The 25,793-nt window shown below is 35.6% G+C and overlaps 1 protein-coding gene and 1 long non-coding RNA gene across 4 annotated transcripts in view; one reads left to right on the top strand and one right to left on the bottom strand.

Moving 5' to 3' along the window:
- The window catches only part of LOC110462282 (uncharacterized protein ZK1073.1-like), an 83,431-nt gene that overhangs the window by 36,169 nt on the left and 21,469 nt on the right, over nucleotides 1–25,793 (bottom strand). For 2 of the 3 annotated variants that reach the window (XM_021516193.1, XM_021516194.1), the window contains exon 6: nucleotides 22,048–22,083. The exons of the other annotated variant lie outside the window; for it this stretch is intronic. In XM_021516193.1, coding sequence (XP_021371868.1) covers nucleotides 22,048–22,083 — 36 coding nt within the window. The remainder of the gene's footprint in view (nucleotides 1–22,047; nucleotides 22,084–25,793) is intronic. 3 annotated transcript variants of the gene reach the window in all.
- Nucleotides 19,583–21,458, top strand: LOC110462284. The gene is made up of 2 exons (XR_002464258.1): nucleotides 19,583–20,277; nucleotides 20,751–21,458. It is a non-coding gene; the product is annotated as an uncharacterized LOC110462284 (long non-coding RNA).

Below are 25,793 nucleotides of genomic sequence, written 5' to 3'. Positions count from 1 at the left end.
CTTTCCTTTTTATAAATGTTAAGGTTCAATAGCAATGGTAAATCCCTTGATCTTAGTGCTATTACCAAGTTCTTTGATGTACTAGAACAAGTGTTCTTTTTAGTTATACAGATATCCAGTATTTATTTAGTCATAATGACCTCGTTCAAAATCATAAAGGAAAATGGCATTGAATGAACTACATTTTTTTTTTTTTTTTTTTATTCTTTTATATATTGGTCTTAAAATCCCTTTCATCATTTACTGTTAGCATACATATTTTAGCACTAAACTTATCATTTTAGTGCTTTTCATGCATTAATCTTTAATTTAATTATAATTTAACAAATTGAAGTTTCTGTATATTGTTTTTGATGTTGTGGGTGCATCAATTATCAAAATTCTATTATATGCTTAAATTTGAGTGCACGAAGTTTACAGTATACATATCTATTACATGTGTTTAATTATCACTTCACAAACAGTCAATCTGGCAAAGAAATAACTGACAAATTCAATTTTTTATCGAAGAGAAAGCTTCAATACAAAAGCTTAATCATCAAGTGCAAGGTCACAAGAAAAAAGACATGAATATAGAACCAAGACGACCAGCTGAAACCTGCCCATTTCACTACAAACTGTTATGTATACAATTCTATTCAAAACTTTTCAATGCAGTATTGTTAATTTTTAATATAAATGTTCCAACATTTAGATTCTAATAGTTTTTCTTTTATTTCTCTACAGGTGCTTATTAATTTTATCTCTATTAGAATATGACACTGATGTCTGCATTTAAGACTAAAAAATAATATTTTTCCTGTTTTCTTGAGTTTGGAAAATCCTTAAAAGTTTTCAGTTTTACATTTTTTTAAATTGTTTTCTTTCATAATACCCAAATTTATAAAAAGAGACCAAATAGGCCTGTATTGCTCATCTTTAAATACAACTATGATTATAACAGAATACAGGAACAAGGAGAAAACAAGAGATCCCAGAGGGATCTTGGCGCCCACCTTTGTACCATCTTCATTAGTTCTTTGTCAGAGGGATCTTTTCGCCCACCTTTGTACCATCTTCATTAGTTCTTTGTCAGCGGGATCTTGGCGCCTACCTTTGTACCATCTTCATTAGTTCTTTGTCAGAGGGATCTTGGCGCCCACCTTTATACCATCTTCATTAGTTCTTTGTCAGAGGGATCTTGGCGCCCCCCTTTATACCATCTTCATTAGTTCTTTGTCAGAGGGATCTTGGCGCCCACCTTTGTACCATCTTCATTAGTTCTTTGTCAGAGGGATCTTGGCGCCCCCCTTTATACCATCTTCATTAGTTCTTTGTCAGAGGGATCTTGGCGCCCCCCTTTATACCATCTTCATTAGTTCTTTGTCAGAGGGATCTTGGCGCCCACCTTTATACCATCTTCATTAGTTCTTTGTCAGAGGGATCTTGGCGCCCACCATTGTACCATCTTCATAAATTCTTTGTCAGAGGGATCTTGGCGCCCACCATTGTACCATCTTCATTAGTTCTTTGTCAGAGGGATCTTGGCGCCCACCTTTATACCATCTTCATTAGTTCTTTGTCAGAGGGATCTTTTCGCCCACCTTTGTACCATCTTCATTAGTTCTTTGTCAGCGGGATCTTGGCGCCTACCTTTGTACCATCTTCATTAGTTCTTTGTCAGAGGGATCTTGGCGCCCACCTTTGTACCATCTTCATTAGTTCTTTGTCAGAGGGATCTTGGCGCCCACCATTGTACCATCTCCATAAATTCTTTGTCAGTTCAATCTTTTCTCTTCTTTTCTCTAATCTGTTTGATCGAGTCATGTTAACAGTCAATTCCCCTTGAGGTAACTTTTGATCTAAACTTAATACTGCTATGTAAAAAAGACAACCTTCAAAGTGAGTTTGTGACAGAAATAGAACTGATCTTGCAATATGAGAAAGATCTGTTTAGTTCTTCCTTTGGCCATTTTGTTTATCTGATCAGTCTCAAAATTGAACATGCACAACTACAAACCAAGGGGAACCTGCATGTTAATTTTGAGAAAGATCTCTCCAGTACGTACTTATTGAGAAATAGCGATAACAAACATTCACTGTCAAAATCCAAGATGGCTGCCTGTCGGCCATTTTGTTTATCTGATCATTCTCAAAAGTAAACATGCACAACTGGGACCAAGGGAAACCTACACATAAATTGAGATAGAACCCTCTGGTACTTCCTGAGAAATAGCAATAACCAGAATTGTTTAAGGACGGACCACGGACAAAGAGCGATTTGAATAGCCCTACATCTGATGATGGTGGGCTAATGATATTATACTGTTTACAATCAGATTAATGCTGCTTTTAATGCAGGCGAGGCAGGAAAATTTGCGACTTGAAAATAGAAATGCAGAAAGGCTCGATTAATCAGCCATCAAGCTTAGCTTCCCACTGGACATGAAAAGGGACTGATAGAGTCCCAAATTGATGTGTCACTAAGTTTCCCACAACTCAATCAGCATCTTAAAAGTGTTTGTAAGCAGGCCTCAAATACACGACCTCACATAAAAAAAACCACTGTTGTAAATACACTAAACTCTCCTCCCGAAATCAATACTAGCTCCAGCCTGACACAATTAGCCATTCTTGGGGGAGAAAGGGGATAGCTTATACTTCACATGAATGAAGCATTCAGAGGGATCTTGGCGCCCACCTTTGTACCATCTTCAGAAGGTATCTTCAAGTATCATTTAGTATGAGAGCAACCAAACACCAATCACATGTTGTTGGTTATCAAGTGCTTTGTCTTAGACCTCCTGAATAACCCCTGAATAGTAAATGCAGATCCTTTTCAAAAAATTAAAATCTATTTTCATATTTAAATGAGTTCTCAAAAACAGAAAATGTGCATTGGATAAAATATACTTTCCTTTTAAACTAATTTAATTGATATGAAAATAAACTCTTTTAGATTGATTACTGAGCTGTACTTGCTTAGCTGTGTAATAGAATTGTTTTATTGCGCAGAATGTCAGCTATATTTTAGAGTTTCCGTCCCAATCCACTACACACAATCATTCTGATGGTATTGACACACTCCGCGCAAAGGTATCAAGTACTTCACAAAATCCAAAGGATAAGTGATTTACTTTAATAATGATTTGTGAGGCAAACAAATGTATAGTGTGATTGTATTAGCTGCAACTCTATCACTCTTAGGACCTCTTGGGACACATACATATACAGAAGACTACAGCCGTCTGATTTGCCAATACTCAAATTCCCCCTGCACCAACATCGCAAGACACACACTATATATTGAGCCTTATATGGATCGCTCCTGTTATATCAAAAGATTCAGAAATTGTTAGTTCTGCCACTTTGGTTTGTGTGTACAATGGAAAAATGCTAGTGTTAAGACATTTTGGTTTGTGTGTAAAGTAGAAATCTGTTAGCAGAGACAGTTTGGTTTGTGTGTAGAATATAACCTTGCTAGTAAAGACAGTTTGGTTTGTGTGTAGAATATAACCTTGCTGGTAAAGACAGTTTGATTGTGTGTAGAATATAACCTTGCTAGTAAAGACAGTTTGGTTTGTGTGTAGAATATAACCTTGCTAGTAAAGACAGTTTGGTTTGTGTGTCGTACATATAACCTTGTTAGTAGAGACAGTTTGGTTTGTGTGTAGAATATAACCTTGTTAGTAAAGACAGTTTGGTTTGTGTGTCGAACATATAACCTTGTTAGTAGAGACAGTTTGATTGTGTGTAGGCCCAATGGGCCTGAATCGCTCACCTGGTATTAATCTTTCACTTTTAATCTTAAAAGTGGCCTAACATACAGCTACAGGCAATATACCAGTAAAAGATTTAAACATGTGATACATGTGACCTTGAAAGTCAAACAAGGACATTAAGTTGAACAGACTTTATAGCCTTTCATACCGGCATACTTCTGGTCAAATATCATTACCCTGGATCCCGGACCTTTAGATTATTCAGAAGTTATTTTAAAGATTTCAACATATTTGACCTCTGTGACCTTGCAAATAAATGAATGTCATTCATTTGAACAAACTTGGTAACACTTCATCCAAGCATGTTACTGGCCAAATATTATCACCCTGGTCCTTTTGGTTATATAGAAGAAGTTGTTTACAGTTTTCTACATATTTGACCTCTGTGACCTTAAATATAATTCAAGGTCATTCATTTGAACAAACTTGGTAGCCATTCGTCCCAGCATGTTGCTGGCCAAATATAAACACCCCAAACATCTATATTATTCAGAAGAAGTTTTTAAAAGATTTTAAACATATTTGATCCCTGTGACCTTGAATATAAGTCAAAGTCATTCATTTGAACAAACTTTGTAGCCCTTCATCGCAGCATGTAACTGGCCAGTTATTGTCACCCTAGGCCTGAAAAAGTTGTTTAAAGGTTTTAAAGATATTTGACCCCTGTGACCTTGACTTTAAGTCAAGGCCATTCATTTGAACAAACTTGGTAGCCCTTTATCCCAACATGTTACTGGCCAAATATCATCACCCTAGGCCTCTCGGCTATTTAGAAGAAGTCGTTAAAAGATTTAAACAAATTTGACCCCTGTGACCTTGAAAATGGATGGTGGTTATTCAGTTGAACAAACTTGGTAGCCCTTTATCCTAGCATGTTACAGGCCAAATATCCTTACCCTAGGCCCTTTGGTTAATCAGAAGAAGTCATTTAAAGGTTTTAACATAATTGACCCCTGTGACCTTGAATATGGGTCACCTTGAATATGGGTCACCTTGAATATGGGTCACCTTGAATATGGGTCAAAGTCATTTCTTATTGCAGACTTAGTCAGGCTTCATCCTAGGAACTTATCAACCAAATATCATGCTTCTGGGCCTTTTGGTTAATCAGAAGAAGTCGTTTAAAGGTTTTAACAAATTTGACCCATGTGACCTTGTATATGGGTTAAAGTTATTTCTTTTCGTAAACTTTGTCAGGCTTCATCCTAGGAACCTCTCAACCAAATATCATGCTTCTGGGCCTTTTGGTTAATCAAAAGAAGTCGTTTAAAGGTTTTAACAAATTTGACCCCTGATACCTTGAATATAGGTCAAGGTCATTTCTTTTCGCAAACTTTGTCAGGCCTTATCCTAGGAAACTATCAACCAAATATCACGCTTCTGGGCGTTTTGGTTAATCATCAAAAGTCGTTTAAAGGTTTTAACAAATTTGACCCCTGTGACCTTGAATATTGGTGAGTGTCATTTCTTTTTGCAAACTTTGTTGCGCTTCATCCCAGCAACCTACCAACCAAATATCATGACATGTGGCCTGCTGGTTATTGAGAAGAAGATGTCTAAATGGAAAAGTTGACGCAGGACAGACGCCGGCAGACAGAAACCTCCCTTAAATGTCTATTGAACTTGTATACCTCCCTTGGATGTTTATTGACCTATTCAACTTCCCTTAGATGTCTGTTGACCTTGTGAACCTCCCTTGGATGTCTAATGACCTTGTGAACCTCCCTTGGATGTCTAATGACCTTGTAAACTTCCCTTGGAAGTCTATTGCCCTTGTGAACCTCCCTTTGATGTCTATTGACCTTGTGAACCTCCCTTTGATGTCTATTGACCTTGTGAACCTCCCTTTGATGTTTATTGACTTTGTGAACTTCCCTTGGATGTCTAATGACCTTGTGAACCTCCCTTTGATGTCTATTAACCTTGTGAACCTCCCTTTGATGTCTATTGACCTTGTGAACCTCCCTTTGATGTCTATTGACCTTGTGAACCTCCCTTGGATGTCTATTGACCTTGTGAACTTCCCTTGGATGTCTATTGACCTTGTGAACCTGCCTTGGATGTCTATTGACCTTGTGAACCTCCCGTGGATGTCTATTGACCTTGCAAACCTTCCCTTGGATGTCTATTGACCTTGTGAACCTCCCGTGGATGTCTATTGACCTTGTGAACCTCCCTTGGATGTCTAATGACCTTGTGAACCTCTCGTGTATGTCTATTGACATTGTGAACCTTCCTTGGATGTCTATTGACCTTGTGAACCTCCATTTGATGTCTGATGTCTAATGACCCTGTGAACCTCCCTTGGATGTCTATTAATCTTGCTAACCTCCCTTGGATGTCTATTGACTTTGTGAACCTCCCTTGGAAGTCTACTGACCTTGCTTACCTCCCCTATGATGACCGTTGATTCAATTGCTTTTAAATTTCGCAACAGGTCTAATTACAAACCCTTTAGAATCAGGCTTAAGTGAATATTGCTGGGTAACGTTATAAAATGTCATGACATTTTATTTGTGAATATTTTAAAGGCCAGTATACTTCCTCAAAACAAAAGTGTTTCTTATAACTCAATACAAGATTGATAATGGCAATTTGCTAAATATCCCTCTAGCATTTAGACAGACCTTGATTAAGTTTACTTAATTCCAGAGCTCGTTAATGTGCAAAATACTCAGTAATTAATACTCAGCAATTAAATTACCAAGATTTGGTTTGGAATGTGTACTGAAATACCCAATGAGAATAACTCGGACCTTTCAATCCCAAAATGCATAGATATGTTGTCACTATGAGGATAAGTGTCTCCAATGACCTTGAACTTTGAGCATTAAAGTCGAAGATATCTGAAGCAACAGTGAGGCTGCATGAAAGATGCTTGTCTGTAATGCTCTTAAAAGTACCGAGATATAGCTATAGCACCCTTGACCTTTGCATTTTTTACTGAGAAATGGTACACAGGTTTTCTGCTCTTGAACCAAAATTACATGTGCTTAGGTTGCAATGTACTCGACAAAAACATCCTTCAGGGAAAACAGTTAAACACAACTGCTATGCCTATTGATGTTTAAAAAATCATAATGTCTTTGTAACCACATGTTATTGGTTATGATAAAAGCCATATACTTTGGTATGTTCCTGTTCTATTAGTGGAGAGCCAATGTAAGCAATAGAGAAATAAACGTGAGTACAGATTCTAATCGTCCATAAATTGAGCTGTAATGCAGGTGTGTACAGCACTGCACACACATTCTTACTGCAGATGTAACACTATGAATCTTCACGCCAATGCCAGGAGCGGAATGTATGTGAGGCATTTGTTGTGGAGATACACACATTCTACTATACCCATCCTCATCACCAACCAGAATCTGAATTTCTGTGGAGGAGAATTTTAGCATCTATCTTGATAACATGTTAAGGGATAAACCTACTTTTTAAGATATGGATCTTTTTTGCAACAGTAGGAAACACGTACCATTTGATTTTGGTTGTTTCACTGACGATATGCTAGAAAGATTGTTTACATTGTGAGTCATATTACTACATAAAATACTAACTTAAATGACATTTTTTTAAGAAGATCTAAAATTTCTCTTTAAAAAAATTACTGTAATACAGCATACAACCTTAAGTCATTTTTTTTTCAATTTTTTTTTTTCCCCTAAAGATAGATTTGTCTTCAATAGTACTCATTACTAGTGACTACTGTTGAATTGTAATGTCTGCAACCTAAATAATATCAGAAAATAAATGTTTCTGAATATACAAAATCAATTGTAACAAATTCATTGGATAGTTTTTCAGGAGCTCAGCAAACCAAAAATCCATATCTGGTCGATACTGAAGCACTCGGGAGTCTGCAACATGTCTGTGGCAGTAAATGGTCGAGTGAAAAAGACCCACCAAGCTGTACAAAACCGAATGAAGACATGCCCCCCACCCCCCTATACATGTGAACTTTAAAACAATCAAAGAGCTGAAATCCATAACTCTCAGAGCTGTACCTAACAAAACTTCGATTAAGTTCCTTCCCAAAAAGATTGAATTGATGTCACCATAAAGTACAAACAAGGAGTAAACTACTGACAGTGTCATTATTACAATTTCGAATTTGAGTGTTACTGCAATGTCAAGGTCACTGTCTATGCCAGTATATCACAGCTATGCTAACACCTCCAACTTGTGAAACGTCTTTATGGACTACACCCGCTGTGTTTATGGACAGATTCTCCCATGTATATTATTTTAATGGGATATTATACTGTATAAGGGATGTTCTCTCAACAGATTCTACTGTTTTGGTAGTCCTTCAAAACAGATTGCCATTTGGTAAAATAAAGTGGTTCTTCCTAAAAGAGGTGGTCTACCTAGACCGATTCTACTGTATTGGTAAAAGAGATGGTCTACCTAGACATATTCTATTGTGTTGGTAAAAGAGATGGTCTCCCTAGACAGATTATATTGTGTTGGTAAAAGAGGTGGTCTCCCTAGACAGATTATATAGTGTTGGTAAAAGAGGTGGTCTCCCTAGACAGATTATATTGTGTTGGTAAAAGAGGTGGTCTACCTAGACATATTCTATTGTGTTGGTAAAAGAGGTGGTCTACCTAGACAGATTCTATTGTGTTGGTAAAAGAGGTGGTCTCCCTAGACAGATTCTATTGTGTTGGTAAAAGAGGTGGTCTACCTAGACATATTCTATTGTGTTGGTAAAAGAGATGGTCTACCTAGACAGATTCTATTGTGTTGGTAAAAGAGATGGTCTACCTAGACAGATCATATTGTGTTGGTAAAAGAGGTGGTCTCCCTAGACAGATTCTATTGTGTTGGTAAAAGAGGTGGTCTCCCTAGACAGATTCTATTGATGTTAGTGGGGGCATAGGACTGATTATATTGATGTTAGTGGGGGCATAGGGAGACTGATTCTGTTGATGTTAGTGGGGGAATAGGGAGACTGATTCTATTGATGTTGGTGGGGGCATAGGGAGACTGATTCTATTCATGTTAGTGGGGGCATAGGGAGACTGATTGTATTGATGTTAGTGGGGGCATAGGGCTACTGATTATATTGATGTTAGTGGGGGCATAGGGAGACTGATTCTGTTGATGTTAGTGGGGGAATAGGGAGACTGATTCTATTGATGTTAGTGGGGGCATAGGGAGACTGATTATATTGATGTTAGTGGGGGCAATCTCCCAATACAGGTTCTACTGTTACAGAAAGGTGTACAGATGTTTGGGTACTCTGTCATAGTTCGGTACTTATCCAAAATTGTTTCAATTCCATCTTCATAAAAAAAAAAAGGACCAAAACATCTTGTCTCTCCCGTACCAAAATTAAACAACTCATTGCTTAAACAGCTAGAATTCTTACAGAAAGGGTGGTCTCAAAAGACAGATTCTAAATTATTGACAGACAGGGTGGTCTCAAAAGACAGATTCTAAAGCATTGGAAGAAATGGTGGTATCAAAAGACAGATTCTAAATTATTGGTAGACAGGGTGGTCTCAAAAGACAGATTCTAAATTATTGGTAGACAGGGTGGTCTCAAAAGAACTAATCTGATACATTGTATAATTTTGTTTAGACTGATTGAAAGGTGTACTTTGGGGACTTCTAATACCTATGATGGTCATTTATAAATCCATTTAAAGGGGTTTATAACTTTTAAGGCAAAGATGCAGCTGAATTAATTCATGACAGAGTTTAACTGATGATTTAAATCCTCAGTAAAAATAACCCAATGTTTCAAACACAGCTAGGCCGGAGTGATCGAGTGTCTGGGACCATGGCTTTGTTGTTAACGTCTAGTCAGCTTGAAAATATCTAACATTGGTATTTCTCAACACGAAGCATTTTCAAAATCGTTAATATTTTAACAAAATATCTATATTTAGAATTCATAATTATCAGCTCAACACAAGAATATCTATATAAAAACAAGCCATTTAGTAAAAATTGTCTTTGTGAAAATCCACATTGAATTGTTTGCTGTTAGCCTATGTAGCTCTAGTCAATGTTAAGGGTTCATACATTGATAATATTCTAAAGGATCAATTGTCATAGCCTTAATCAAGGAATAGTCGTATCTCTCCAGAACCAAATCATTGATTCTCCTCCAGGACAACAACTCAAGACAGGCCACCTCTCTTCCCTTAGAACACTAATTAAACTCATCCAGCCTAGCAAAGACATTAGTATATCACTGGCCCGGGGTAGAGACATAGTGAGATACTCAAAGGATGGTATATACTCAGTGATGCAGATTAGATCATTGCAATTACAATAAATGAAGCTCTGATCAGAGATAAATTGTGCTGGTGGGGCAACCAGCCTGGGCATGTTTAATAATCAATGCAACAATCTATGTCATTGTGGACGATGTTTCCTCCTCCCCTTCCATATTAACATTTTCTCTTCATCTTCAGTACAATATTTCCTTCTCATCCTCACCATCATCCATGCTATTTCAAAACGAGATTTCCTCCCCATCATCATCTACAATTTCCATACAAATTTTTCAGCAGACATTTCCGTGTAATTAACATTATCTCCTCAATTTAAATATAATATTACCATACACTTTCTCATACAAGTTTCCTTCCTATCTTCCATACACTATCATCCACATATTATCCATAGTTTTCCTCCCACAGACATCTTCCATGTAACATTTTGTCCTCATCTTCCATATACTAGTTCTGGAGTTGCCTTCCCCTTTTCCATTCACTATTTCTAGTTTTCTTTCCCACTTCCATACACTATTTCTAGTTTTCTTTCCCTCTTCCATACACTGTTTCTAGTTTTCTTTCCCTCTTCCATACACTGTTTCTAGTTTACTTTCCATCTTCCATGCACTATTTCCAGGTTTCTTTCCCTCTTCCATACACTATTTCTAGTTTTTCTTTTCCTCTTCCATACACTATTTCTAGTTTTCTTTCCATCTTCCAAATATACACTTTTTCTAGTTTTCTTTCTCTCTTCCATACAGTATTTCTAGTTTCTTTCCCTCTTCCATACACTATTTCTAGTTTTCTCTCCCTCTTCCATACACTATTTCTAGTTTTCTTTCCATCTTCCATACACTATTTCTAGTTTTCTTTCCATCTTTGATGCACTATTTCTAGTTTTCTTTCAATCTTCCATACACTATTTCTAGTTTCCTTTCCATCTTTGATTCATTATTTCTAGTTTTCTTTCCATCTTCAATGCACTATTTCTAGGTTTTTTCCCCATCTACGAAGCACTATTTCTAGTTTTCTTTCCATCTTTGATACACTATTTCTAGTTTTTCTTTCCATCTTCCGTGCACTATTTACACCCTTTCTAGTTTTCTTTCCATCTTTGATACATTATTTCTAGTTTTTCTTTCCATCTTCGAGGCACTATTTCTAGGTTTTTTCCCCATCTTCGATGCACTATTTCTAGTTTTCTTTCCATCTTTGATACACTATTTCTAGTTTTCTTTCCATCTTTGATACACTTTTTTTAGTTTTTCTTTTCATCTTCTATGCACTATTTCTAGTATTTTCCCATCTTCCATACACTATTTCTAGTTATCTTTCCATCTTTGATACACTATTTCTAGTTTTCTTTTCATCTTCGATACACTATTTCTAGTTTTCCTTTCCATCTTCCATGCACTATTTCTAGGGTTTTTCCCCATCTCCCATACACTATTTCTAGTTTTCTTTCCATCTTTGATACACTTTTTTTAGTTTTTCTTTTCATCTTCTATGCACTATTTCTAGGATTTTCCCATCTTCCATACACTATTTCTAGTTTTCTTTCCATCTTTGATACACTATTTCTAGTTTTCTTTCATCTTCCATGCACTATTTCTAGGTTTTTTCCCCATCTTCCATACACTATTTCTAGTTTTCTTTCCATCTTCCATACACTCCATACACTATTTTTAAACTTTCCTTTCCATATTTTCTAACTATTTCTAGAGTTTCTTTTCCATCTTCCATACACCATTTCTATAGTCTTTTCCATCATTCGTACATCTATTTTTGTAGTTTCCTTTCATGATTTCCCATACAATATTTCACACAAGATTTTCTTTCCCATCTCTGTTATATTTTTCTTAACACACATCATCCATACAATACTGTCATACAATATTTCCTGTTCACATACAATGGTTCCTTTTTTACATACAATGAATCACTCTTTAGATAAATTTCATCTGAATCTCCTCTATGTTTTCTTTTAAAACATTAATTTCATCATTTACATACATTATTTCTTATTTACTTACAACGATATTATTTTCCTATAGTATTTCCTTTTATCACAAAATCTTTCCTCCTTACATATAGATATTTTAATTTAGTTCTTCTTCACACACAATTTTCTTCTCTATTTCCTCTTTACATACAATATTCCCTCCTAACAACACTGAGAAAAATCATGAAAATCTATCACATGTAGCAATGAGGTTTGGCTGGAACCTGGAGCTGTGAGGGAATATCAGATCTATTAGGGTACAACACCATCCTTATCTTCTACTTTGTAAACCACCAAAATCAATACACCAGCCTCCAAGCTTCGGAGGAATAGGCTTTAAATCCCTTTCAAGGGGCTGTTATCCTAAACCTAATATTTGTGAAGTAAAGGACCAGGGACACCAATGTAGAGAGATTAGTGCTTTTGAATGTAGACACATAAAACATATGACACAGTACTACACCACCATAGTGAGATCCCAGGAGAATGGTACACATTATGCTATCCATGTGGTGTTTATACAGTTAAATGTCCATATTTGTATAGTCAGCGGAACCCTATCAATTTTTACACAGTATATATACAAGGTAGAAAGATAATAAGCTAGTTCCCCCCAGGAAAAAAAATATGATTTCCTTTTCCTTGTTATAAATTTATACATTTTTATTTTGGTGTACATAAGAACCAGGAAACATTCTTGACTCCAAATCCAGCTTTGATTTTTTTTCTTCTTTTTAAGTGCAACCTGTGTATCACTTTGCTTTATCAAGACTGATTTTCATGAGGAACTAGAACACTGATGGTTAAAGGTCACCAACGCCCCCCCCCCCCCCCCCCCCCCTTGTCTATTTTTAGTAACAATTACCTTGGCCTTATACAAACTTTTTCAACCCCTATTGCACATCCACATATCACAGTGTATGCCACTTCAATTAAGTTAGTAACCTAGATGAAGGGACTGGGGTGGGGATTGAGATCAGAAAAGAGACAGAAGGAGCTTACATGTGACGGCACACTTATTTTACGTTGAACATGTATATGATACATTTTTTTTTATTAAGGATCCCTGTCCCACTGCAATGTGGGGTTTTTTCCTATATAAGGTAACCTCCCTGTAACTTCTGTTAGGATATAACTGTAGCACAGTTGGCCAGGACACTTCTGTTTGGATATAACTGAAGCACAGTTGGCCAGGACACTTCTGTTAGGATATAACTGCACTGTAGCACAGTTGGCAAGGACACTTCTGTTAGGATATAACTGTAGCACTGTTTACCAGGACACTTCTGTTAGGATATAACTGTAGCACAGTTGGCCATGACACTTCTGTTATGATATAACTGTAGCACAGTTGACCAGGACACTTCTGTTAGGATATAACTGTAGCACAGTTGGCCAGGACACTTAATTCTGTTATGATATAACTGTAGCACAGTTGGCAAGGACACTTCTGTTAGAATATAACTGTAGCACTGTTTACCAGGACACTTCTGTTATGATATAACTGTAGCACAGTTGGCTAGGACACTTCTGTTAGGATATAACTGTAGCACAGTTGGCCAGGACACTTCTGTTAGAATATAACTGTAGCACTGTTTACCAGGACACTTCTGTTAGGATATAACTGTAGCACTGTTTACCAGGACACTTCTGTTATGATATAACTGTAGCACAGTTGGCCAGGACACTTCTGTTATGATATAACTGAAGCACAGTTGGCCAGGACACTTCTGTTAGAATATAACTGTAGCACAGTTGGCCAGGACACTTCTGTTAGGATATAACTTCTGTTTACCAGGTAGCTCAATCTGATATCAATCTGAAGTCCAGGGTTCCAATCCTGGTCTGGCCCCGCTGATTATGTTTACATTAAGAACACTGTTGTTGATTATATTTTGTTTATTTCATTTTTGATTATTTATCATAAAAGTCCTACAAGGTAACTACGTCACGCTACCACAATTGGTACAATTCCGATAGTTTTTCAGTGATATATAAAAATTCAGATCATGTATCTGGAATGTTTCTTGATTCTTGACAAAGACTACCTATGATGGTTCATTTTCAGATTAAGTTTTAATTCTAAGTAATTTGTTTTTGAAAATAGAATGCCAAATTCGCAGTGTGATTTCGCCCATATTTCGGCCTTGATTAGTACCCAAATTGGTACACCATATCACAGGCTATGAAACTTGTTTTTAATTTTACTAGTTGATGTGCCGATTGCAACAAAATTTATTGCCTTTATAAATACAACACTGAACTACATTTGTTTACATATGTTTTTATAATACCCAGTTATAAGGACCAGAAAGCAACATTTAAACATGCTTATTTAACTTAGATTAACTTGGATTATTCTGAACGCAGGCATATACATTTGCCTCTATATTCAGATCACAGTCCTTCAAATAATAATTATATACATGTTATATAGTGTATGTGACATCACTCAGGTGTTATTGTAAAAATCCTGTCGCCAGTGTCCCAAAACTTATCAAGGCGATTTTTAAATGTTATAATATTCGGTGCTTGGACCATGTTCTCGGGTAAGGAGTTCCAACTGCTGACTACATGCTGAGTAAACGAGTATTTACGAACGTCTAATCTACTTCTTGATTTGTCCATGCAAAATGAATGCCCTCGAGTTCTTTTGTCTTGTTTAATTAATAGAAGCCCTGTTGATCCTGATGTATCATATATGTCTGACAATATTTTAAATACTTTGATCCTGTCTCCCTTGTTCCTTCTATGGACTAATGATGGAAGTTTAAGTCTATGCATTCTTTCCTCGTATGAAATATCCTTCATCCCTGGCAGTAATTTGGTAGCTCTCTACTGAACGTTTTCCAAAAGGTTGATATCCTGTTGTTTGTATGGTTTCCAAACGCATGCTCCATATTCCAAGTGTGGTCGTACTAAAACTTTGTATAACAGGCAGAATGTTTTGTCGTCCAAAAATGTGTAAGTTCTTCTGATGGCTCCAAGTACTCTATTCGCTTTGTTCATTGCGGTTTGTATATGGCTTTTGAAATTTAACTTATTGTCTATAATTATTCCTAGGTCTTTCTCTTCAACTTCCTCCTTCAGCTTTACCTTGCTCCTCATACCGTCCATATACTTGTAAAGGTGTAGACCATTTGGATTTTTATCCTTTCCCAAATATAGTGATATTATATTTAACCCCTTCAAAATCCTACAAAATTTCGTCGATGTACGTCATTTTAACTGGTTATCCATTGTTTACTTTGAGGTCATCGTGTACTCTTAAAATATTCCTGAAAACAAAACTATTCGGTGGAAATGCTGATAAATATCTATTTTGTTATACTGTCAAAGGAAAATGCTCAAATTCAATTTTAAAATATTATTCGAATCATTTTCTGGCCGTGTACCAATTTCGGTAGCGTGACGTTATGGTCTTCTTATCAGAAATGATTTATCTAATCTAGGAAAAACAGTTTCCGACACTTTGTTACAGTGTTTGGCAGTGGTACGGGGAACCTTAACACAAAGTATAGTCACATTTGCATTTTTGATGACAAAATAATTATGCACAGCTTCAGGCTAATGGAATTGTTTTGCTATCTGAGTCCATATGATGTGTTATATTGTCAGCCAATCTAGAGTAAACAAGTGTCTGGCAGCATTCTTCAGGTGACTGCATACCTGGTGGGCAAAAGTGACCTCCAGTAAGGTGTGTGTATATATATTCTGTGAGAACTGGTAACTAGATACTGTCAACACTGTCCCGTATTTTTCTCACCTGAACTTCGTTCGACCTCCTAATATGATAATCCTTGCAGTATTATAATTGACCTTTATGATATGTACATTTTGTTAAAATAAAAGAATACTTTATTAAAGTAAAATATTTCTAAATCCAAATATGATATTGAACCAAACAATTAAAATGGTTAATGATTAAATGATTCTGAATCTCATCTTTAACAATAAACAAAGGTAAATGCTATCAGTAATAACGACATTGTGTAGCTTTATGGTACTCTCTTTTTAAAAGATTAATAATACTTTATTATACAGATGAAATATTGTAGATTTAAATGCTGATAAATCTTCAAATGCTTCATTTATTTACAAAAGGGTAATTGACAAAAAACGAAAGCTAAATGACGTACCTTGAATCTCATCATTTGCATTAGTTGGTAAACAACTTTTTAATAAATCTCAACAGATACCTCTCTATCAAAAATAGGTGTTTGTAGTTTAATTGTTCGTTTGAAGAACCAGACACATTATTTGTTAACCTATAGTGCATGTCACCATCATTCTCCGCCTTGAGCATAAATCTGATTTTTTTCCCATCAATTTATTTATTCATCCGTTTTAAAAATTCAATTTCAAAAGAGACATTCAAATAAATGAATTTATCATTTTCCAAATCGATCAAATCGATAGAAAAAAAAGAAAACAATTACATGCTTGATAGAGCATCCGTTTCATTTGCAATGCTAAACCATAAGATATTGAAAAGTCTATTTGATCTTAACCGTGAGTAGGATGCTTCAGACTTTAAATTGTTATGCAATATTGATGAGCCTACAACAGGCAATTTCTTTGAGTGCAAATATAGAACTAGTAAGAAGGAATTGGAAAGAGCCTGAGAGCTCTCCCTCCATGTGTTGTAGGGTTGACACTGGAGTGTATCTGTGGTATTGTTAACAGCCTTGTCTGTGGGACACATGTGTGCACTAGGCTGTATAAGATACCGTATTATATCTCTGAAATCCACAGGGCCCTCTGTTTTATATGGTAGATCATGACTTTTGATTATCAATTAATTTTTTAATATTTACGAGTTAAAAAATCGAACTTTAATAAATATTGATTTTTACACAAATTTCACCTGTCACTGTTTGACATTATTTTTTCATATAAGCTTGCAATATTTAGTAGGTTTCTTTTGTTTCCAGGAAATCTCGGCAAGCATAGAAAAATACTGTATGACTTAGGGAGCTATGTAGACTAGTCACACAGTTAATACACAAAAAAACACTCCAGAGAATTCTATGGACATTTTGTTTATCTCATGGGGAACTCTTGGTAAAAATTCCACTTGTCGTAATCAGCTTCAATTCAAATGAAAAACATTTAAGCGAAAAGTAATCTATCATTTTTGAAGCCAGTGACATTTGTGTATTGTATGAATATTTTAACCTGTTAAACAACCTTTGTAACTTGTACAAGTGTTATCCTTCAGTATTTTGAGTGATACCATGTGGAAACTTTAATGAAAAGCTCTAATTTGGAAGAGTATTATACGTCTGTAATAAAAAGTATTGAAACTTGATAATCAAACAAACTACAGCAATTACTATCGATTGTCAGAAACGTTTGAAGCACTGCCGCCTATCAAGATCATCATTCTCACAATCGATACCTTTGAAATTTCTGAACGATTGACAGATGTTCAACCAATAGAACTCAATCGACATTGACACCATGCAATGCCATCAGAATGCAACATCGACAATGCTATTCACAACCCAGAAAATCAGTCTTCCCTTCTCTAACAGGCTGAAAAATGTTAATATCATTAATAACTTAGAATCTATTCGTCATATGGGATCATACTCAATCTTATCTTATCTGACTAACCTGTGTGTGAAATTATTATAGCACTGAGCACAGCAGTCCTTAACTTGTCTATTATGATATTTTTATATTCTGCAATATTTTGACATAACTTTTTTTTTTTTTTTTTAAAACAGCATCAATTTTGCAAAAAACAAACCCATCAACACTAACTATCTCCATGCATGTGACAAATATAGTAATTCTTTAACTCATCTGCACTTGATTTCTAATATAATATTTTTTAGTTCACCCACTCTACATCCAATCTTGTTTATATAAAGTCTGCTTATTACATCTAATATGGTATCCATGTATTGTTATTTCTAAATACCAAGAGGATTATTTTCTACTACATTCATCACGTTGTATATATCTAGGTTAACATCATGTTTATGGCAATGCTTATCCACGAGTCCAGGGTTTCAGGATAACAAGCTTTTGCAGTTGTTGGTGCATTTTACCCAGGACACAACACTAATGCCCAATACAAATTTATATTTTTGCAGAATTACAGGCTACACATTACTGGTTATATATATATATATACGCCTTTAGCAAGGTCACTTAAGGTCAATTGTCACAGCTAAGATATGCATGGTAATTAGTGAACATATTTACTAATAATTAGTCTGTTCAGTAATTAGACCACCCCTGTGTTTAAAAGATTCTACATTAAAGTTATATAAAACATATATTTCTATTGTAAAACGTATTGATTTAATGTTATGCGAAGTACTTTGGTGGTTGGCTGGTGCAGAGGATAGCTCTCTCGCCTTTTACCAAGACAGCCAGGGTCTGATTTCCCAATTGAACATGAAAACATTTAGGTTTCCTCTGAGTACTCCAGTTTCCTGCCACATCAAGACCCATAAATGTTGTTCAATAAACAAAAGTTTAGATTTACTAGTCCATCTGGGCTTATATTCATAATACAAGAAAGTAAAAATCTCAACAAAATATATGAGGTTTGAGGTTTGAAAAAAGTAGGACTTTGTGCTGAGTGTTAAAGTTGTGATAAGATGGTGTTGGTTAAGTATAGTACTACTTTACTCTAAGTGTTTGCTGTCATGTGAAATTTACAGATTATTAAGGATCCTTGTTCCACTGCAGGCAAAACACTAGAGAGTTCCACTGTAGTTTTTAAACATACCATAATGTCCCCTTAATTTTGATTTTGGATATAACTGTAGTGGGACAGGGCCCGGGTCATACCGCAGCTGTGTAAGTTATAAAGCCTTCGTATAATGTAATCAGAGATTCAGGGTTCAAATACCGGTCTGACCCTGGGTAAAAGTTACATTTTTAATTTTAGAACACTGCTGTGGATTTTTTTTTAATTTATCTATATTTTATTTTTGTTAAATTTCTGCAAGGTTATAAACAAGAAATCCCAGAGGGATCTTGGCGCCCACCTTTGTACCATCTTCATTAGTTCTTTGTCAGTTTGATCTTTTCTCTTCTTTCCTCTAATCTGTTTGATTGAGTCATGTTAACAGTAAATGCACCTTGAGGTAACTTTTGATCTAAACTTAATACTGATGTGTATGAAAGCCAACCTTCAAAGTGAGAGTGTCATTTCACATATTTACTAGTACAGTACTTAATGTGAACGAAACAGAATCGATCATTGCAATATGAGAAAGATCTGTTTAGTTCTTCTTTTAATCCATTTTGTTTTTATGATCAGTCTCAAAATATAACATGCACAACGATCCGGGAGCAAGGGGAACTTACATTTAAAATTTGAGAAAGATCCCTCCCGTACTTCCCAAGAATTAGCGATAACAAACTTCCACTATCAAAATCCAAGATGGCTGCCTGTCGGCCATATTGTTTATCCGATCAGTCTCTAAAATTGCCCTGCACAGCTAGGACCAAGGGGAACCTACATATAAAATTTGAGAAAGATCCCTCTAGTTCTTCTGGAGAAATAGCGGTAATTTAACAAACCTACACTATCAAAATCCAAGATGCCTGCCTGTCAGCCATGTTGTTTATCCGATCAGTCTCAAAAGTTGCCCTGCACAGCTATGGACCAATTAAGGGGAACCTCCATATAAAATTTGAGAAAGATCCCTCTGGTACTTCTTGAGAAATACCAATAACAAGAATGGTTTAAGGACGGATGACAGACAACGGGCGTCGGACAGTGGACGATGGACGGACTATGGACCACGGACCGGACGCAGGGTGATTTGATTAGCCCACCATCAGATGATGGTGGGCTAAAAAGTTACTGTTATATGATAGTGAAAACTTTTCCGATTCAAAGTTCATTTTTTTGGCAGTGGTACAGGGATCCTTAATGTTACAGTGCAAGTTGTATATAAACAGCCTGTACACACATAAACATCTTTTTAAGAGCTGAAATTAAGACCATTCATTGGTGTGCAACATGATCACCATATAAAAACGTGTACATAAATATAGAACGTCAAAACACATCAACACTATACTGTGGTGTGCACGAATGACATTATCATAATGTAATAATAGGCTATAACTACATAACAGTGAGGTTATAAATATTAATGAGTATATGTCATGAATATTAATAAGAATGACATGAATATTTATGAGTAGACAATGACAATGTCAAATATATGATGCACTTATGAGAATATTGAGCAGTCCACGATTAACAACAGAAGAAGGAGACGACTTGACAAAGGGCAAGCAGAAGGTACCAGACTGCAAATCTTTAAAACGGGTGATTTTTATCATCAAACTAGAAATTATACTTTTCGTTAAACTTAATATTCAGGTAATTTTTCATCACAATTTTTGTCAGATATGAACTATGTTGATATGAAGAAGCAAACATGAAATAATATACATTTCTTGCAAAATTACTCATTAAATTATGACAAACATAGCCCAGCTTGTGTTAGTGACCTTGACCTGTGACATTTTTTTCTTATGGAATGACCTTGAAAGAAATTTGGTATTCCATATCTCTGAACAAGAAAATGTTGATATATATATATATATATATATATATGAGCCATAGCACAATGGTGCTATGACACATTGCTTAAGTCTCTTATTAGAACGAATTTAGAATTGAAAAGCTTAAAAAATAATTTAGATATTACACAATATGACAAAAAATGAATGAAAAACCCCGATTCTCATTGGTTTTGATTCAATTTACAGTCTGGTGGGATAGGAATGGCACATTATGAAGAATTACTAAGGATAGGAAACCCAACGTTCGCAGCAGCAACAGTAACACCGTCATTACCGATGGCCGCTCGCTCTGATGCAGATAAACAAGGCAAATTAATCAAGTACAATACGGAATATCATGACACAATACTCAATATTATAATGCATGGTAAGTATATTGGACAGCAGGCAAGTCATCGATCTAATCAAATACACTAAAAGGTTATCATGTCTAAAAATAGCCAACAGACTCTGCAAGTTGAACAGCTGTCATGCAGATTGGCACGCATCTCCATTTCACAGTGAAACCTGTTTAACTGGACCCCTTTGTAAAGTGGACATTTGTGCAATGTGAGCCCCCTACCTACACCCAATTTTTCTGCATAAAGACATATACTTGGAGGTCTCTATAAAGAAACATTCTGTTGAAATTGAAACACAATTTCAAAGAAAGGTTTCATCTAGAAGTTCCATTAGGGATATCTTAGTCTCTGCTGAATAGACCATCAGTTGTAATGACAGCATCTAAGAAATTGAACGTAACAGCTGAGAGACATCAGTGAAATATTGTTGTAATGTTGTAAATGACACTTTCTATAATATCTAATGTTTTATAGTTCTATATGTATTACATTTTACAAACATGAACTAGATATTTTAATCATGCATGTAGCTTAATTAAATCAGTTTTTGGTTTTAGTTTAATGTGGGTACATTATATATTTTTTAAAACTACCATTTTCAACACAATAACATTAAGACCAAAGCAGAATAGTTTGATATGTAGTTTGATTTTAAATTAGTGCTACAGACAGCCTAAAAGTAGGTTCATGTTTCAAAATGATATAAAAACAATACTAAACGAAGTGGAAATATCCTCCCGAAAGTTCACTCCACCTAGTTTTTATCCACTATCTTTAAAGATGCAAAACCTACAGATAAGTTACACCCATTGGTGAAGTCTTCATACGTTACTGAAATACTATAAATATATGAATAAAGTGTAAATATTAACAAATAAGTGTAATGAAATCTTCCACCCCAACAGTTGCTTGCTCCATCTAGTGTTCTTATGAACAGTTTTGATAGGTGTAAATAAGTAACACTTGCTGGAGACTTGACAACGCCTAATTTGTCTGTTAAAGGCAGGTTTCACTGTTTATGTATAAGTTGTAAATAATAAAATACATGTTACAGCATGTTGGCACAATATCGACACAAGATATCGGTCACTACATGGACAGATTGTATAAAACATACTGTACGCTCATCAATCAAGATTTACCAAATTGACAGTCCAGAATCTTTCCGTCGAGGATACCTGTTTAAAGAATAATTTTATTACAAATTAATTTCTTTGCTGTTCAGAAGTTTGGTTATATGAAATAAAACAAAAGATATTCATGTCAGCCAACTGCAATTTCAAACTTGGAAGATCGACGCAAATGCAAGGTAATGAAATAAATGAAAATATTCATAAACTATAGGGACTGCTTCAAAATAATACTTTGGTGTAGTTCAAGGACAATATTTACCTGTTTCCGACAGGTAAAAGTTTACAATACACGCAGCACTATAGCTGCTCTGACAAATCAATGGGTGCATGATCGGGACGTTCTAGTATATTTGATTGATCAACAACATTACCAGAAAAAAAATTCTTCAAAATTTGAACTCTTGCGACATTCAAGCGATTGATACGTCATGATATTCCACATCTCTTTCCGTAATGACATATCACAGCAAAAGCTTAAACAATCAGAACAGAACATCATTCACAGAAACATTTAAAGATAAAATCATGTGACAGTCAAGTGATGGTGTCATGTGATGTAATAGATTACTCAAATTCTAAGGACTATACTGCACCAGCAAGTTAATTGAAGATAAAGTATGGCATAATTTCTTTCCTCATACCCCGGTGAACATTCTTAGCATTGAACATTTTCGAATTCAATAACACTATATACATGTGATGAAATAACACATAAGTAGACAAAGGTCTACTCCACTTCACCTATTTTGAAGTACTTCTGGTTGTATCCCTGCATACAAACCACATGGTTCTGGAATAGCTAACAACCAACAAAGACGGGATACTGAAGTAAATCTAATGCAATGAGATAATTCCCTGCAGATTTGCTTTCTCCAATTTTTTAATTCATACTCTAATTTAAGACGAGGTGTAATGGATGCTTAATTAAAAAGTAGTGGAAAAGGAGAAACCTAGAACTTACATTTAAATGTATCAAATCTACTTCTAAGACTGAGGACAGTGATCATGCACAAAGATAAGTTATTTGGTAATTTTGCTGATAATGATCGAAACAAGCTCCAGGGTTTCGTTGAGCTCAATTATCTCGACCACTTCTGAATTTGATGATCGTAATGCAACTTGTGTTCTGTGATGAAATAACACAGCAGTCATACGGGAGATGTTTTCACAACCATTCCAATTGGTGTTGGAGAAAAAAAATCAGACATAATTCAATGTATTAAGTGTGTTATAAATTAAATCCTTCCTACAGCAAAATGGTATATCTCTGGCAGTGTTGGGTTCCTTAATGGCCATAGAGCTGGGATACACACTGAATCCGAACTGCCAGAGATGTTCTATTGATCCAGACAAAGTATCCGCGTTCAGTCGTAAGCCAGAGCAGTTATGTCAGCGTGGCCAAATAAACTCGAATATGCCCGTCTCGTGTCTGCAGACAGGGCAAGGTAATAACTCTTGCTCATGGAAATGCAGGAAATTCAGCATTACACCAAAATGTTTTATGAAGAAAATTCAGTCCAGACTCTAAACTACAATAGAAATTTCTATGTTTCAATCTGCTAAACAAAGTAGATAATGAAAAGTAGAAAACAGATAAAAAAGAGACGACATACTGCCCAAAATGTGTTGATGTCTATATGAATTGTATCTGTGACCTGAAATACTGATGTTTCATACACAAATGGTGTATGATGGCACAGCTTGTCACTTCAGATTATCCACCCTCAGCAAAACCTATTGTTCATTCAGTTCTGACATGTGCATGCACACATTGCAATTTTTTTATTGTGTGTAAACACCCCATTTTATCTGACCAGGTTGTGTCAATAACATGCACTCAACCGCATTTAAGACCCTGAAAAGTATTTCAAAAAGGAGTGAATTCTTCAAGATTTTTCTATTTGTCATGCTTTTCCTTTGCAATAGATGTTTTTGACATTTTGAGAAGTCTCGTAAATCTTTCATCGTAGATGAATTTTGTCTTGATATTGATGAACATTACCCCTTCTATAACCTTATTAGGCACGAGACAATAAATCTATATTAAATATGGCAAAGCCCTCCCCCCCCCCTCCCGCCAAAAAAAGAGGCCTTATGGACCCCCTGTAATTCATTTTGCATCAACGACCTTCAAAGAAGGTACATGTAATCTATCTATTTAACCTAGAATAACTGTTACTTTAAACACAATGATTCTTTGTTTTAAGTTATCAATCTTTGGAAGACTTCAACTTACTGTAACAATCTGATCTTAAAAGATTACCAAAGTCATTCATCTGGATCCTACGCTTCAGTTCAGAGCTACAGGCCAAATGTAATAACATTGGTCTCCTGCTTATTAAGAAGAAATTTATTGAAGATGTTGGTACATACTTGACCTAGGTGACCTTCAAAGTAGGTCAAGATCATTTACTTGAAACAAAGTGGACAGCAATATCATGACTCTAGGCCTTTTGGTTCTCCAGAAGAAGTTGCTAACAAGTTTTGACATAGTTGACCCCTGTGACCTTAAATAAGGTCATTTTTATTTGCAAAGTTTGTTGGGCTCCATCCCCTGAAGCTACCTGCCTACCTGGTTATAGCAGGTAATAACTCTAGGCACTTCAGTTCTTTGGAGAAGTTGTTTAAATTTAACTTTGCAGAAGTTGTTTAAATTTAACTTTGGAGAAGTTGTTTAAATTTAACTTTGGAGAAGTTGTTTAAATTTAAAGGCAGAGATGACAAACGAATGAAGGACACCATGCCACAGCATAAGCTCATTTGCCCTTCGGGCACTGGTGAGCTAGAAATGAAACTGGGAACAAATCCTCCTGCACATCAGCATTGTGGATCAGTTTAAACAATCACTTGTCAAACAGTCCTAGAACAGCAAACACAACAGAGAATTGAAGTGTCCTTAACACTACAGAACCACGGAACCACAAATTACAAGGAGAAAAGTCAATACAACCTGACATCAGAGGCTCCTAGTGATGAATGACAAAAAAATGGCAATGCTCTTGCTAATTCCGTTCTTTGGAGACACTCCATTACTTCTATAAATAGTATAAGTGTATACCTAGGGCTTTAGACTCTGTATTTAGTATCCAGCTGACAGGCCATGTGTTACAATTTTATTTGGGGAAAACGTCTTTTTTCCCCTATTTCTGCATATTTTGGATCAATCCTTTTCTTCAGAGCGACAAGCAGAGAAATGCTGATTCAGGATTTATTTGCTCATTTCATTTGGCTGTCTGAAATAAACCCCCCAGTGTTGCCTTTATGTAAGGACTTGGTTAGGACTACGACAGACTATTAATGGTGTTCATTAAAATACTTTACTGGTGTTATCATAGAAAAATGTTTTTCAAATTGTAATTTTCAAAGGAAGGTGCAAATTTTTCTTTTGTTAGTTTAGCTCATGGAAGGAATTAAAGCATGATGTTTGAATGCACAATAACAGTTTGAGTTGAATCTTCAAGGTAGTTTTAAATAAGCTAAATGTGTTCAGTTGGATTTGAATTTGAGGCAATGCAGAAGTAGAGATGGCGGAAAACAAACATCTGAATAATAAAGGTGACTGTAAATTATCTAAGGAAAGAAACAGGAACCGAAACCATGCACAATGAAACTGCAGACTCCTAAACAAGTTTACTGTTTATAACAGACAGAAGGACAGACAGGGAGTACCAATGTTCAATGTATAACCAGCAATTCCAATGCATGGAGAGGCGTCACGATTCACCGCGATGCTCTTGTACCGCAATTTTTTATGT

This window comes from Mizuhopecten yessoensis, unplaced genomic scaffold (genome assembly GCF_002113885.1).
Source record: "Mizuhopecten yessoensis strain PY_sf001 unplaced genomic scaffold, ASM211388v2 scaffold10771, whole genome shotgun sequence".
NCBI classification, from domain to species: domain Eukaryota; kingdom Metazoa; phylum Mollusca; class Bivalvia; order Pectinida; family Pectinidae; genus Mizuhopecten; species Mizuhopecten yessoensis.
Note: the sequence above shows the minus strand (reverse complement) of the source record. Positions and strands in the feature narration are given on the sequence as shown.